Source organism: Epinephelus lanceolatus, chromosome 15 (assembly GCF_041903045.1).
Source record: "Epinephelus lanceolatus isolate andai-2023 chromosome 15, ASM4190304v1, whole genome shotgun sequence".
Lineage (NCBI taxonomy): Eukaryota > Metazoa > Chordata > Actinopteri > Perciformes > Serranidae > Epinephelus > Epinephelus lanceolatus.
In genome coordinates this window covers 42,192,902-42,205,702 of record NC_135748.1, presented here as the reverse complement: position 1 = coordinate 42,205,702, position 12,801 = coordinate 42,192,902, and the positions used below count along the sequence as shown (strand labels likewise).

The 12,801-nt window shown below is 45.3% G+C and overlaps 1 protein-coding gene across 1 annotated transcript in view; it reads right to left on the bottom strand.

Moving 5' to 3' along the window:
• The window catches only part of rab11fip5a (RAB11 family interacting protein 5a (class I)), a 44,939-nt gene that overhangs the window by 7,577 nt on the left and 24,561 nt on the right, over positions 1–12,801 (bottom strand). The window contains exons 2-4 of the mRNA XM_033643457.2: positions 9,497–10,008; positions 6,573–7,167; positions 843–3,290 (exon numbers count right to left, since the gene is read on the bottom strand). Of these exons, the coding sequence (XP_033499348.2) occupies positions 843–3,290; positions 6,573–7,167; positions 9,497–10,008 (3,555 nt within the window). The remainder of the gene's footprint in view (positions 1–842; positions 3,291–6,572; positions 7,168–9,496; positions 10,009–12,801) is intronic.

Below are 12,801 nucleotides of genomic sequence, written 5' to 3'. Positions count from 1 at the left end.
AGTGACTTCCACTCATACAACCACAATCTTTGTCACATATCTCGCTCTTTAGCTCAGGTAATAAAGGTTTCAGCCATTATCTGAGCACAACAGATCGTCCTCTGGACCTCCAGGACGACGCCACACACAGACGCTTCAGATCGACCCTTTAACATCCCACAAACACTTCACGTCAGTGAACAGGAGTAAGAGGAGGTTAGACATGTGAAAAGTCCTCATTAAAGGAAGCACTGGTGAAAATTGAAATTAAATGAGCTCCAAACTGAAAGACTTAATTGCATGCATCGGTGCAATCAAACATGTAGAATTGTGTTAAATGTGTTATTACCCTGAGGTGAAAAGGAAACGCTATCAGTGACACAACAACACCTTCTCTGCCTCGTGGAAAAGCCTGGTTCTGGTTGAGGTTTTGGCAAATGAGTGTGGCGGTGTGAGAACACGAGCTGGCCCTGAGGGGAGGGAGGGGGTTAGTGTGTGTGTGTGTGTGTGTGTGTGTGTTGGAAAGGAGGGGATGTGTGTGGTAGGAATCAGGGCAAAATAATAACTGCTAATTGGCCTGAGGCTCTGTTTCCCCTCCCGTCACCACAGAGCCAGGACACACAAGACACCTGCAGAGGAGTCCTGTTAACACCAGTGTGTGTGTGTGTGTGTGTGTGTGTGTGAGAACAAAGTGATAAAAAAGAGAAGGTCACACCACAGAGGAGAAACCCCTCGAGAGTCGGCAGCACAGAAGAAAAGCAGGCGGAGGGAGACTGAAGAAACGACAGGATAGAGATTTCTGGAAGTGGGAAAAAGTGCTTCCTCTCCACCTTGTCACCGCGCACTGAGCATGTGAACCTCACCTGTTCTGCTGATTGGCTGCCTGCTGCTGCTGCGTCTCCTGAAGCGTTGGCTCTGGCGCCGCAGCTTGTGCCGCGCTGGGTGGTGATGTCGACGTAGCGCCAGCAAAAGAAGGGAGAGAAGAGAGCGCTACAGGGGAGCTGCTACTTAGAGGGGTTAGGGAGGGAGCAAAGGAGGTCAGAGAGGGGAGGTCAGGGCCGGGCGGAGCTGAGGAGGACTCCTGTATCGAGCCAGGATCACTCCCAAAGGAGGGCAGGAGGAGTTCGTCAAAAGCGAGTGTCAGTGTGCCTTCAGACTGGGAGCGGTGAAGCGTGGCACTTTGCGCTTGAGGGCAATTTGAGAACACGTCACTGAGGACGACATGCTGACTTTCCACACCTTCTGTGAGGTTCCTTGGATTACAGCTCATGTCAGAGTCGGTTGATGCTGCAGGGAGTAAACTGTGATCCCCCTTCATGACACTCGGCTCAAGAGTTGCCGTCTTGTCCTCGGCTGCACAGACGGATCCTTCAGATTGGTCGGTTTGGTTGATTTCTCCATTACATGGCTTGCGTGCATTGGTTGAATCTTCTTCAGTCGTCTGACTCTCACTCAGCTCACCGCACAGCGTCGAGGTCGCAGAATGCAGCGTCTCGTTTGGCTCCAAGCTGATGGAGCATTTGGAGGACGGGTGAGACTCACAGGTTTGGTAACCCTGCGAGTCGGCGCTGACGTAAAGGCTTTGGAAAAAGCTGCTCTGATCGGACACACGACTGTGTGACAGTGTGTCGTCAAAGTCTTGGCTGGGACTGTTTGTGATGTGAGTGGTGTTGAGGAAATCACCAAAAAGGTCAAAAGGTATCGGAGAACGCTGGCTCGCATCCTGCCCTCCTAAACTTGTGCTCTCCATGGGTGAGTCTGACGAGCTCTGCCTCATGTCAGGGGAGGAGGTTATGATGTGTAATGACGGGTGTGTGGAGCAGAGTTCATCATCTGGAGTCGTAGAGGTCATCACGTCTGTGGTGTTACTTACAGAGGAATCATTTAACACTTTGGAAAAACTGTCTCCATCCTCTGTGTTGTCGGGCTGTGAAGAGACGTCTGAGTGTGGCTGTAGTTTTGGTGATAAATCAGTGTTGGAAAAGTTTGTCGAGTTAGTGACTGCGTCTTCACTTCCTGTCTCTGCTGCAGTGACCACAGGCTGCTGGTGTGTGAGCACCGGGGACTGCCGCGCCAACGACCCCTCTGAACCGTTTAAATCTACCTCTCCATCTCCATCACTGTCCCTGTGCTGAACAACAGTGTGCTGGGCTGCTTCCACTACAGACACATCATTGCTGTCAGTGATGTCGTCTTCAGACTCTGAGGCCTTTATTTGTTTTGAAACAGACGAGTCAGAGGAGTTCTCAAAGCCGAGGATGTTTCTGTCAAAGTTCTGTGCCTCGGCTTCCTCAGAGGAGGATGCAGAGAATTTATCGGAGTAAGATGAGAGACAGGAAAGGAAATCCTCTTCTGCTGAACTGCCGAGACCTGAAGATCCAGCATCAGGGGAGCTGCTGTTGAGCTGCAGCGACGAGGCGTGACCGGGGGCGTGATGCATATTAGTGTCGGGTAAATCGTCTGTGTTGGTCGGACTGTTAGCTTCATTAGTTTTAGTGCAAGCATCCAGTTTTGGTGAGTTAGTGTTTAAAGTTGTGTTGTCACTTTCAAAGCTCGTGTGCTCCGGGATCGTCTCCAGGAATTGTGCAAATGTGTCAGCATGATGTGTGTGAGTCGCCTGGCTGATGGCTTTTTGTGCTTCGAACACAAATCCTGTGCAAAGTCGTGCGTCGTTCACATTTGTGTTGTGATCTGCTGTGAGTAGTGATGCTGCTTTATCGTCGCAGTGTTCTAGTGGACGGTCTCTGGGTGTGTTGTGCTGTGTTCTGCAGGCTGTGGCCAGATCCTCAGGAGACTGCAGCCTGCCAGCTGCAAACGCTTCAAAGGATTCGTCCCACTCTGAGTCTGGGTCCAGCTCCCCGCCAGACGTAAAAGGGTTGGACAACTTCCTGCTTAGAGGTTCCTCCTGTTCCGTGGGAGCCGGAGGAAGAGGTCGTTTCTCCGCTCTGCTCTCTGCACCGCTGATGGAGTCCTCTGTGGTTGGGCGGATGTGAGTCAGGGTGGGGTTAGGGTTACTCGCCTGAGGAAAGAGATGAGCTATGGGGGGCCGGGCGCTGGAGAGATAGGGCAGAGGAGGCAGCGGAGGTTTTAGGGGCTGAGGGGTTAGCATGTCGTCATAGAAAGGGTTGTGCTGGAGCAGAGAGAAGAAAGGGTTGCAGGGAGATATGGGGGGTGGTGTGCTCTGTGAGGGGGTGAAGGGGTTAGTGTGATGCAGTGGGGAAACCTCAGAGGGACCCGGGGGATGGTGACTGGGTGAGAGGGGTGGTGGGTGGGGGTCTGTGCTGGGCTCTAGTTTAGGTGACACCACCAGGCTGTGAAAGAAGGGCACACAGTCCTCTTGGTTAGTGAGGAAGGTTCACACAGCTCAGCTCCAGGCCTGCTGCAGGTTTCTGTCTCAATCACATCTTATTCATTCAGTTCATTCATTTTAATTCCGTTATTTGTAGCAGTGGTTTTCTTTAATGGTGCTTCATTGGCTGGAAAAACACCTTTAGACCTGCAGTAATTTTTTGGCCTCTTGGGGGCAGCACAACAAGCTGTAACCAGACTTTCTTCAAATAATAATAAATATTTATTATATTATATTATATTATACATTTGTAGAAAATCCTTTTGAAGCCTTGAGTTTGACATTTAGGCTGTCGCCATCTTATTTTTGGAGCCAGAAATGACCATATTTGGATGAGAGGGTGGAGCTGTGGAGGAGCGAGGGGTGGATCTGACTGACACTAAAGACACTATCAGCAGACAGCCCGTCACTCAAAGCGGCCATGGCCTTATTCATGTGCAACTCTGAGCCTTAATAAAATGTAAACTGGTGAGTCGCTCCTCTTACAGTTGTCACAAACGGGTAAATTAGCTACAGAGACCAAAACTGTATTTTTGAACCAGGCTGTAAACATCTGAGCCGAGACTAATGCCCCAGCTGGCACCAGACGTCAATATGACGTCAGAAAGACATTGAACTCTAACGTCTGACAGGCGTTAAATTTTGGTTGGACTGAAAATTGGGCTAGCTGACGATATTTTAAATATCTAACGACATTTGAATTTCTCGTTGAGTGGACGTGAACATTATGACGTCTAAGTTTGTTCTTCATACCTTACAACCAAATGTTGTTATTCTAGATGACGTTGGCATGAGACGTTTGGATTTTGGATACTTAAAACCACAACTTAAAAACAACAAAATAAAAACGTCATCTGTCGTCGTTATTCTACATCAGTTGACGTTGGCATTAGACATGCTGACATTGAATCTCGGTCACCTGACGATGGCGGTGTCCAGCTGGGCGTGTGCTGCTGCCGTCCACAGATCCAACATAAAATTCAACACTTATTTTTAACCTGGATTTTCTTTTGTTATCTTCACACTACACTACAGTTTTCCTCTGGAAACAGTATTTACAACCTATCGTGATAATATCGGATCATGGATCCTCTGGTGATTCCCGCCCCACCTCTTACTGCACTGAGCATTTTTCTCCTGTTTTCAGACACATTTTTTTAGTGACTGTTGAAGTAAGAAAGTTTGTGCAGCTGGTGGGCGGAGCTTATTACTCCTGTTTAATTGTACCCAACATGGCGGCCGGAGAAAACGTTCTCATTTAACAGCTGAACAGTGACTAAAATATGTTTCTGAAAACATCTGAGGTGAGAAACAGAAAATCGACCATGATCGACCCTTCTCAGCTCTGATTGGTTGTTTTTGTTCATGTGCAGTGAGGCTATCACCACAAGGTGATGGAGTCGTCAGAGGAGTATGATTTTTTAAATTTTTTTTACAGATTATCTGTCTCATGTACGACTGTGTGAATACTGTGACAGTTTCAGTGAATTTAAAAATCTTACCAACTGCAGCTTTAACAGTAACTGTGATGCTAACACTTTGAATCAAAAATTGTACTTTCATTGTTGAAATCGATCATACTAAGAAAAACAAAACCTGGCACTGGTCCACGTCCCAAACATCCGTCTCTGAGCCTCCTGTGTGTTCACTGGGCCACGATGTCAGAAAAGTTGATGCAGCTGGTTGTAATGATTACTGAGTGCTCCTGGTGCCAACTTGGCACTTTTCCCCAAGGATATAACAGCATGTGGGTGTGTAGGCTGTGGAAACGTATAGTTACAGAGCTGGCAGAAACGTATTGAGTGTACTATGGTCCAGAAAAGCTGAGCTCGCCTCAATCAGCAGCCGCTTATCAGCCCAATACTCTGTTTACGCTCAGTGTGGAGAAACACTGCGATACTATGGTTTGTTTGTTGGTCTCAGTCGAGTAGATTGATAAAAATAAAAAGTAAAGAAGCTGTTTAAAGTTCTTTAAGGCCTGAATTTAAGATATATTTTACACTGCAGGAGCAACACACTCATCACAACAGAGACAGTTACAGTACAGCAGGTGACTCACACACAACCTGTAAGAGAACAAATGTTTCAGTCAAGCATGCACGAGGCCTCGGCCTGATGGAGCAACCTGACGGAGCTGCAGCCTGATGGAGCTGCTCTCCTCCATCTGCATTGCAGGTACCTGCTGTAACCAGACTGAGACCAAGAGCTGAGGAGGAAAGTGTTCAGAGCTGGAGGCAACTTCCAGCTGCCATGTTGCTCCACAGGAAGTGAAAAGTAAACAACCACTCTGATAATGGTCGTCACAAACTGCTCCTCTGCTCTGGAAATATCTGACTCAGAGTGAAGAGTCTGGGGCCGGCTGCACAAAACACCTTACGTTAAGATTTTTCTTAAAGTCCTAGTTAAGGTTTCCCCCAAAAAACTGGTTGCACAAAACACCTTTAAGTCTTCTCCTTAAGGTTTCCTTAAAATGTTCAGTTAAGTATTTATGGTTTTCTCCTTGTCTTGATCTTATACTTCAGGAATCCCTAGATCGTTGCAAAAAGACCTTAGCAACCAAAGCAAGGTAAAAGAAAATAACCTTAAGGTACCTCTGACTTTATCTTAACTGCAACATGACCAAGTTTAACACACCCGGAGAAGACAACGGATCAACTGAATTCATTTTCGTTGCTTCGTCCTACAGCTGTTTTCTGTTTTCTGGTATTTGGGATCAGATTTATTTTGTAGTTTGTTCTGTCTATGATCATATTCCTCCAGAGGTTTATTCTTTTCCTCCTCTGACCAATACAGTCAGAGTCTTGTCTTAGTTTCTTCTGCCATTTTTTCACTGTCTAACTATAAGACAACTTTATGAGATGTTAACAGGCGTCACAGTGTGAGTCCAAGCAAACAAACAATCTCCATGGAAACATATACCGCTGTAAAATCTCTCTCAACACAGTAAATAAGGTTTTCTTAACAAAGGAAACTTCTTAAGGGGTTCTGTGCAACTGTCTAAGTCCCTCAGCTAAGGAGAAAACCTTAAGTGTCATGCTAAACTTAAGGTGTTTTGTGCAACTGGTCCCTGTACTTAACGAACTCTGCTACTCAGATAGTTTTTTTTTCCTTTAACCCTCCTGATTCAGCTCATTAGTACTGAAATGATAATTAATCACCTGTCTGATGTCGTGAGTCGTGACCCTGTCAGTGATTCATCCTCTCTGTGTTTTAAGTGTGTGTGTTCACAGTGTGTGTGTCTCACCTGGGTTTGCTGTGCGAGTCCTTTGATCCGAACCATCCCCTGTGTTTCTCCTCGGTGGCGGCGGGGGCCTGTTCAGACTCATCCTTGGACTGACTCTGCCCTTTCCCCGCAGACTCACTCCTCCCGTGGGAGAAAAAGTCCTTCCTATGCTTTTTCCCCTGGCTCTCCGACTCCACTGTGGAGGTGGAGGACGAGGAGGTGGCTTTGGGCGGAGCAGCATGTCCCAGCGGCTCCTCCTCGTCACCCAGCATGGGGCCACTTAGCTCCAGGGCCGCCGCTATGGCTGCCTTCTCCTCCTCGTCGGGCCTGTCAAAGGACCAGCGGCGCCCGTCTCCGACGGGGCCTTTGGGGAGGTCTGTGGAGGGTCTGAGGTTCTGCAGGGACATGGAGAGAGGAAGAGACTTCTGCAACAGTCCCAGGCCTAAAGAATCCTTAGGTTTTCCTGAGCCTGGGTCCAGGGGCTGGACGTTGTAAGAATGGCTTCCATTAACGCACACTGTGGGCTGAGGCACTGCGATGGTGATCTCACCGGCCTCATCATCACCAAACTCACATTTGAGAGAGGACGATTTGGGCGACGTGTTCGCTGTGTGCTCTGCAAGAACAGGGCAAATAAAAAGAAACACAGAGGACAGAGAGACAAACAGAGATGCAGATAAACAACCACTTTACGAACCTTCCAGCAGGACTGGGATCAAAATAACTGAGTACAAAGTAGCACTGAAACATCTCCCAGTGAAATGATATCTGCAGTCAAGACAAGCTGTATGGTTTTCTTGCAGCTGTGTGATTGGTCCACTGCTGCAGCAGCTACAACCCACAGTCTGTGGTGTGGGGAGGGGGTGCACGGTGTGTCTGACAGAGTTGGCAGTTCAGTGTGCCGAGACGCCACCAAAACACCTTAAAGTAATTAAAGTAGCGAACTGAGAGCTTCTATTCACCTGATGGTTATCGACTGATGCAAAAAAGTAGAATTACCTCCTCACAGATGTACGCCTGCGTGAACCTGCCAAGTGTCTCTGACAGTTTATGACCATGTCAGTGAAAACATGGATGCTTCACACACACAGACTCTATACAGGGATGCATGATCATATCTGCATGTCATTAGTATCATTTGACCTTCATTATTTTATCCTGTTAGACATTTGTGTCAAGTTTGGTCAGAAACACGGTATGCATTCCTGAGTCATGGCCAAAAACATGTTTTGTGAGGTCACAGTGACCTTTGACCTTCAACCACAAAATTCCAATCAGTTTATGTGTGGATGTTTGTGCCAAATTTGAAGAAAATTCCCTTAAGGTGTTCTTGAGATATTGCTTTCATAACAATGGGACGGACACCCCGAAAACACACACAGCTATCACCAACAGAGGCATAACAAAAGCCCCGAGTGTCTGTGGCAAATGTTTGGAACATTTTACTTTAAATCCTTTAAATTCAAGAACTGTGAATGACAACATCTCCATGCTGACAAGACTTTATATTGTTTTATACATTGTTGTAAATACATTCATCCCTCTTTGACATAAATCAGCTCACAAACGAGGTAAAAACATAAAACCCATTAACCTTCATTAAGGAGGAAATATGGAGTATGTTTTCATCTTCCTGTTTTATAATCATCTCTCCTGCAGCACAGAGATAAAAACGTTTCACAGTCAGCCACCCATCAGTTTTCTCAACAGCTGAGCTTCCTTTCACAGTTTTAAATATGACACCATATTTTATAAAGAAGAACAAAACCTCAAACTGCTCCTGCTGTTTTTTCACACTTTGAGTGAACTGGTGTGAAATAACTCTGAGGAAGTGGTTTATTTTTATATATTCTACATAAATGAACCTGAAACTTACACTTTCCTGTAAGTTCTGCAACACAAATGTATGGTGGCTTTAGCTGAAACGAATAAATAGATTATTATTTATTTTAAATATGAAAGAAAAAAAAAAAAAAATATATATATATATATATATATATATATATATATATATATATATATATATATATATCTTTTAGTCTATCATGATAATGCACAATATTTTAATAATGGATTAATCATTTTAATTATGTTATTTTAATTATTAAGTTCTGATGTCAGATTTCCATATTTTTAAAATTCAAAAAATAAAAAGGAACCTTAAAGCTCACCTTCTGTTCCTGAGATTTGATTGTCATAATTAGCGTACATTCTTGAGTTATGGTCAAAACAATATTTTGTAGGTCACAGTGAATTTTGACCACTAAAATCATTGTTCATTGTTGAGTCCAAGTGAATGTTTGTGCCAAACCGGAGGAAATTCCCTCAAGATAAGATATCACATTTGGAAAAATGAGACAGACAAGGTCATAGTGATCTTGACCTTTGACCACTAAAATCTAATCACTTCATTGATGAGTACAAGTGAACATTTGTGCCAAACTTGGAAAAAATCCTTTAAGACATTCTTGAGATATCAAGTTCATGAGAATGAGACAAACAAGGTCAAAGTGACCTTGAACATTGACCACCAAAAACTGATACTTCATTCTTGAGTCCAAGTGGACGTTTGTGCCAAATTAGAAAAAGTTCCCTCAAGGCGTTTTTGACATATCACATTCAGGAGAATGGGACGGACAACCTGAAAACAAAATTTCTTGGTGACATAAAAAAAAAAAACCCAAATCTGATTAAGTACGTTTAAAAAAAAAAAATCTCCTACTGTATCGTGATACACCGTTACCATGAAATACAATTAAATATTCCGTGATGGAAGATTTTGGCTGTATTACCCACCCCTATTATAAACAAATGAAGTTAAAATTCACAGAGTTGTCCCAGAAAAGGTAAATCTGACTCTCTGTGTACCGACTAAAGAAAGGGATGACTGTGAGTTTATAGTGATGAATATTCTTCAGTGAGTGATGACGTGGTCTCAGACTCACCTGGGCTGTTGTCGGCTGTCAGGTTGCTGCTGTTACTGGGTGAGTTGGAGAGGTCAGAGACCACCACACTGATGCCAGCCGTGGGACTGAGGCTCCCACCCCGTGATGATGACTCACTGCTCTCTGAGCCTAGTGATGTGCTGGAACGAGTGTCTGAAGACTTCCTCAGCTTCCCTCTCAGGAAGAAGGTCCTCATCTTGCTCCGCCGCACCTCGCCCCCCTCGTCGTCCTCGTAATCCTCCTCCCCGCCTCCGTCACTCGGTAGCCGGTGCCGCATCCGGTAAAGGGATGCCGAACCGCTCGATACGATGGCCGATGCCGAGTCCTCGTCACTGGATCTCCTCTTGGCCCTCATGCGCTCTTTCAGCTTGACAAAGGTGGAGGCGCTCTTGTCCTTCATGACGAGGTCGTACATGCTGGCTGTCAGGTTGTTTCGGGTGAACTGGACGGTGACCTGAATGTCTCCTCGCTCCTTCTCCTTCTTCCCCGTCTTAGAGTGGAGCTTGTACCACCTGCAACAGAGAGCAAGCCATTCAAGCGAGATCAACAGAAAACACTCTATGTTCATCACTCAGCACTGACACAGTCATTTCATCAGTTCGTTAGCTGACAGAAAATCAATTCATGGTTGTATTCATTTATCAAACAAAATATGCAGAACAGTTCAGCTTCTCCAACATGAGACTTTTGATGTTTTCTCTTCTCTGTTGAAGGGTGGGTTTTTCAAACACCCACTCTGCTGTTAGCAAAGAGCAGTGATGTAGGTCAAGGCTCTGAAACACCCAGCCAGCGGTCGGTCAATGTCAGGCTGTCATTGAGCATCTGTCGCCCTTGACGCTGTGGTGTGTCCCACACTGTGGCCCCTCGTCGGCCCCCCTTAGCTTTTTTTTTGCCCGATTAAGCATGTTGAATCAGCGTCAGCGATGGCCGAACTCGTTTGTGAGTGACATCATTCTGATTGTCAGTTCAGCTCAGCGCACGAGAAGAGGAACTGAAGTGAGGAAAGTAAACAAAGAGTTAAAGTCCAGAGGGAGTGAGACCAGAACAAACTTGTTCCATAAGGTCAGATTATTTTTTCTCTTTAGCATTGGATTGTGATGTTAATGTGCTAACTGGCTAACTAGCATCAAAACAGTTTACCTGTTTCTCCTTTTTGAATGACAAATACAGACGACCGCCATCTGCTGCTGTGGAGTTATTTTCTCTCATGCAGGTGCAGAAGGTACGTGCTGGTTGACTGTCAGTTGTCATCTTTACGGTGCGTTGATGTGCCACTTTTTGGCCGATCAAGAGCTATACGGCCCGACGATAAACAGCAGGTTGTCAAACTGCCCCTGAGTCATCCTAAAATCTGCCTGTAAACATCCATGATGGAGGAGAAGCTCCTGGACCAACTGGTGGTACTCCCCATGATCCAGCCTCTTTTTTAGGGTCTCATGTACCCACACAGCTCTCTGTTTATCTGCTGACAGCCTCTCACCCTCAACCAGAGCTACAGACAGTACCCTCTGCCTCAACATGGCAGGAACTACACACTGATTACTGGAGGATATATACAATAAATAGATTAAAAATACATTGATTACACAGAAAGGTTAGAATAAGGAGGTGATGGGGTGGTTGCATGGCAACAATAAAAAGGCACAGCAAGTGGGCACTGCGGCGCACCTCGTGTTTTGCAACCTGCAAAACACTTTCTGTGTGATCTGGGCCTTTGTCAGACCCCATGTGTTTCCATGGAAACTGAGACGGTCACAAAAAGTTTTTGGTTCTGAGAGCTAACTGCCCCTCATCATGAATATATTTTGATTACATATTTTATTTGTTGGTCAAAGTTGTATAATCACAATATTACGCCTCGGCTCTGACTGCATCACTGATGCACCGCAAACACGCCAAGTACAGAATGAGGAAAACAAAAGTCCCTCCCACTTGACACATGTAACCCTTCAGTGTAGTAATATGTAAATGTCAAATAAGATTCACAGTGTGGGAGAAGTATTAAACTACAAACGTTCACATATTTTGAAGTATCATTTTAAGGTGCACTGACACAACTCTTCACTGAGTCAGTTCAGCAGTATGTGTTCTGGTCATGAAACAACATGAAGGACTGTATTGTTAGCATGAATGGGGCTAATCTGTCCTCACACAGAGTGAGAGTGTGCATCTGTGTCCCACTAACACCACAAGGCTGCGTGTGGTCAGACATCCCACAATACCTCAAGAGACCACTTGTTTTCTGTCATCAGACCGGATGAGCACGAACAATGCAGTGAAACAATGCTCATTTCTGACTGAACACTGAGTGTCCTACATAAACATGACAGGAAAACACATTTCACCAGCTGTAGACTGGTTTACTGGACATGGCACAGGGGAGCAGTTCTTAGAAACACTGCGCACCTCAGGGCGTAACACCGCCAACAAGTCCGCTGCACCGTGACTCATGGGAAAGTCTCATCTGCTGTGTTGTGACCAGTTTAAAAAAATGATATGACTGAGAAAAATTCCCCGGTTAACATGTGTTTCTGACACTCTGAGCTGCCAAAGGGAAGTTATCAGAGCAGGGAGCACGACTCAACACTGGGCCTGAAACCAAGACCTGCTTATATTCTCTCACTTCCTGTGCTGCTGTGCCATTTTCAACTCACACCTCGACCACAGAGACTTTCTCTATTGTTCATAAATGAGCTCTGCGAGGCCGACTGACACATACCTGGACAAATTCACAATTAGAGTAAAGTTTCATAGTGCCACATGTAGGTTACACTCTAAATCCAAGGACCAGTTGACTCCAGATAAAGAAGCTTGAAAGAAATATGATGTAATTGTATTAGTGAAAAACAAACTAATATACATGGAGACAAAAAGGCCTAAACTTAGAAGGCAAATGCAGAAGGCCAGCTACAAGGCTACACGCCATAAATACAGACTCCTTTACCAAACACAATGCAGTTTAAATTAAAACATTAGACCCTGATCACACAGAAAGTGTTTCAGCAGTTGGAGGCGGCTTTTTGTAATAGTTTTTAATGAGAGTGAAAATTTTGCTCACTGTTTTTGTTTTTTTGTTCTGCACTTTAGGCACCTGGTGTTTTTGCGGGAGCGCTCTGAAGTCCTCGAGTTGAAAAAACTTCAGCTCAGAGCAGAAAAGCGCCCCACGTTATCTCTGCTTTTCCCCATTGTCCGATCGGATGATTTGAGAGGCGGGGCTTCTGTGGTGGACACGACAATAAGTTTACAGTTGGCAAACAATGGAGGAGAAACTGGTGGTAGTGGTTGCTGGATACCCAGAGCTATAC